Here is a 3,486-nt window from a genome sequence, read left to right as displayed (position 1 = left end):
CCGATATTAAATTTCGCCATTATTTAATTTATTATTTATTCTGCATTAAATAAATAAATATAATTAAATATAACTATATAATATAATAAATTTAATTATTAAATATTATAATTTATATAATAAATATAATAATTTAATAAGTTACTATTAATAATTAGTGAAATTTATATTTTTATTAACTATAACAAATATGCTTTAATAATAATACCTTAAAAAATAATGAAATTACAATAAATATAGAACACATGTTTTAAAATAATTTTAATATCCGAATATTAATCCAAATAATTGGAAATGATATTTATTTTTTATAATAATTATATTCTATTGTTTTATATATTTCATTTATCTCTATTTCATTTATTTTGTTGTACGAGTTCACATCGACATTCTTCTTCGTTGCGTTTAAAATAAGGTAGACAGTTATCATTCTTGTATTTGCCATTCTCATTATTGAAAAAGCAGAAAGGCATTTCATTCCAACAATCTGGATTTCTTGAAAACTATAAATATATAAAAGAAAAATAAATAATTACAATCGAAAATGAATCAAATATAAATATACAATAATATATATATATATAAATTTTAAATATAATAAATATAATAAATATAAATAATATATATATATATATATATATATATATATATATATATATTATATAATAATCATATTATATATATATATATATAAAATATTGTACAATAAATTTTATAAAAAATATTGTACAAATAATTATAATTTATATAAGCAATTTATATAAAAGCAATTATATATAAGCAATTATATAAAAAATTTTATATTCATATTTATAACTTCATTTCATATAAATAATTCATTTATGCAATGTATAAGTATATAATTTTTAATTCTTTTGAAAATTATTAGAATTCATTACAATTATATATATAATAAATCTCATTTATTACCTGACAATGATCATAGATTATTCCCATTTTAGATGTGTCAATGCAAGCATTAAGTTTGTTATAAAAATGATGATCGTAATCGCATGGAACTATGATATGTAAGCCATTATCGAATTCGAGCCAGAAATTTGAACGATCGGATCCTTCGTTGATTCCAGTTAGAGGTCCATTGGTCATTACCAAAGCTTCAATGGTTGCGTTTAAAAAGAGGTCATTATAATATAACATGTTGGCAAAAATTCCTGGCATAGAACAAACCATAATGAACGACACTGTGATGAAATACATTGTGATCAATTTTCTAAACAACACATAAAGTTTCAACAACTTATTCTTGATGACTTTCGATGCTAGGCGATCACGGCGATAACTACTTATATACACTATGATACTTTCATATCACATATCATTGTCATTGATAATATGATTGAATATATCATTGTTGAATAATTTTTTTCTTTCTTTCTTTTTTATTTTATAAAACGATAACAATGAAACAAGATATTATTCTGAGATAATATGCTGTTTATATTTATGTTTGATATAATTAGTCATAATATATCATCTATTTTAATAAGAATTATAAATGATTAAAATAGAATTATAAGTGAAAAATAAAATAAAATTTTTTTGGAAAAATTATAATAGTTTTGATTTAATTTATAAATAATAAATATATTAATATATATGTTAGCATATATCTGTACATTTGATAACAAAATCTGATTATTACATTTCCGTTACAATTTCAATAAAATAAAATTTAAATCTTATTAAATATATTTATTATAAATGAATTTGCAAATTTTATGAATTAAAAAAAATTAAAATATAAAATAATCTATACTAATATTTATTCAAAGCTATATTTGGATGAGATTGTGAAACTGAAATAAAAAAATGAAAAATGTAAAGAAAATTTACTCCAAATTCCAATCAATGTAAATGAATTAAATTTTTTTTATTTCTATTTGTGTTATATATAATTATATATTTGTATTGTGCATAATGTAGAATTATTTAATTTTTTAAGAACAAATTTCATTTTATTTGTTTTATTTTATTATTTGAAAAAGAAAATATTTAAAATAGAAAAGAAAATAAAAACACTTTAATAATTTGTATAATAATCACAATTATTATATAAATATTTTTTCATTTATTTATTCTTTTAAATAATATAAAATTACAAAGTATTAAAAAAAAAAAATCATTTGTACAAGCGATATAACGTATTCTTAATTCTAACGTATATTCTGATAAGAATGATATTAGAATGATACACTAGATATAAGTTATCAATTATTAATCTAAAAACTTTAGTTTCTTTTAATAATATAGTTTCTTTTTATAATAATATATTGTAAATCACTTGATCTTCACTTTAATAAATGTTGGATAACATACAGTAGAAAATGAAATAATTGATAATATGTTAATTGATCAATTAACATATGAATTAAAAAATTATTTTAACAGAATTTTTTATATTTTTATTAATTTTATTATATATTTTATATATGATATATTTTTTTTATTAATATTATTAGTATTTAATTTTTATATATTTTTATTATAATAAAGTCTTTATAAATAATACGTATAATAATATAATATAATATAATAATATAAATAATAAATTATTATTTAAAAAGATTTTAATAGAATCAAATTTATTTGATTTTTGCAAAGAAACTAATAAAAAAAGTCACCAAACTTAAAAAGTTAAAAATTATAAAATTTTGAGAATATATAGAATATATTCATTATGAATATAATGCAAATTCATTTTAAATAGAAATTAATTCTTGAAAATTCTACTTGATTTTACAATTCTATATTTTTGAATAAAGAATAAGATTTTGAACAACTTTTTTCTATGTAAATAACAAATTACTCTGTCTTAATTTTCGAAATATTTGAGACAAAAATTGTAATTTTTTAATTTTTTGCTAATTTCTCCTGTACATATACATTATTATATATATATATATATATATATGTATATATGATTATTATTTATTAATTATTTATATTATATTCTATATTTTAATTATTTATATTTATATATATGTAAAATTCAATGTAATAATTAATAACCATTTTTGAATATTAATTAATTATTTACAGTAATTATTTACAAAATCATTTGAAATATGAAAGCATGATTCTGAACAATTTTTTGGTATACTTTTGATATATTTATATGAAATTAAAGTTAAATCAGATTTGATAGTAGTTTGGATAGATTATACTAATCCAAAATACAAATATTACATAAAATTTTCATTCGAAGAATTTGCATTCTCTTTTATAGATATTATAAATTAAAATATTCAGATTAATTTATTATTATATAATTTATTATTATTATATATTTCTCAGGGTATGTAACTACCGTGAGGAAAACAATCAATATGAATATAGCAATGAGACATATATTATATTATATAGAGGTACAATATAGGTATATATACAATATAGAATTTATTGCAGTTTTTACAAATATCTCAGAAACTAAGCTAAAACGATGATAACATATAAAGAAAACAATAT

The 3,486-nt window shown here is 16.7% G+C and overlaps 1 protein-coding gene across 1 annotated transcript; it reads right to left on the bottom strand.

Annotated features, from left to right (window-relative positions):
• Positions 1-304: 304 nt before the first annotated feature.
• Positions 305-1,304, bottom strand: LOC100577143. Its single transcript, XM_003251842.4, has 2 exons — positions 931-1,304; positions 305-503 (listed from the first exon to the last, which is right to left on the bottom strand). The coding sequence occupies exons 1-2, from the start codon at positions 1,216-1,218 to the stop codon at positions 357-359; spliced, it is 435 nt and encodes a 144-aa protein (XP_003251890.1). The 5' UTR covers positions 1,219-1,304; the 3' UTR covers positions 305-356.
• Positions 1,305-3,486: the final 2,182 nt, after the last annotated feature.

Source organism: Apis mellifera, linkage group LG7 (genome assembly GCF_003254395.2).
Source record: "Apis mellifera strain DH4 linkage group LG7, Amel_HAv3.1, whole genome shotgun sequence".
NCBI lineage: Eukaryota > Metazoa > Arthropoda > Insecta > Hymenoptera > Apidae > Apis > Apis mellifera.
The sequence above is the reverse complement of the archived record's forward strand: the minus strand, read 5'-3'. Positions and strand labels throughout refer to the sequence as shown.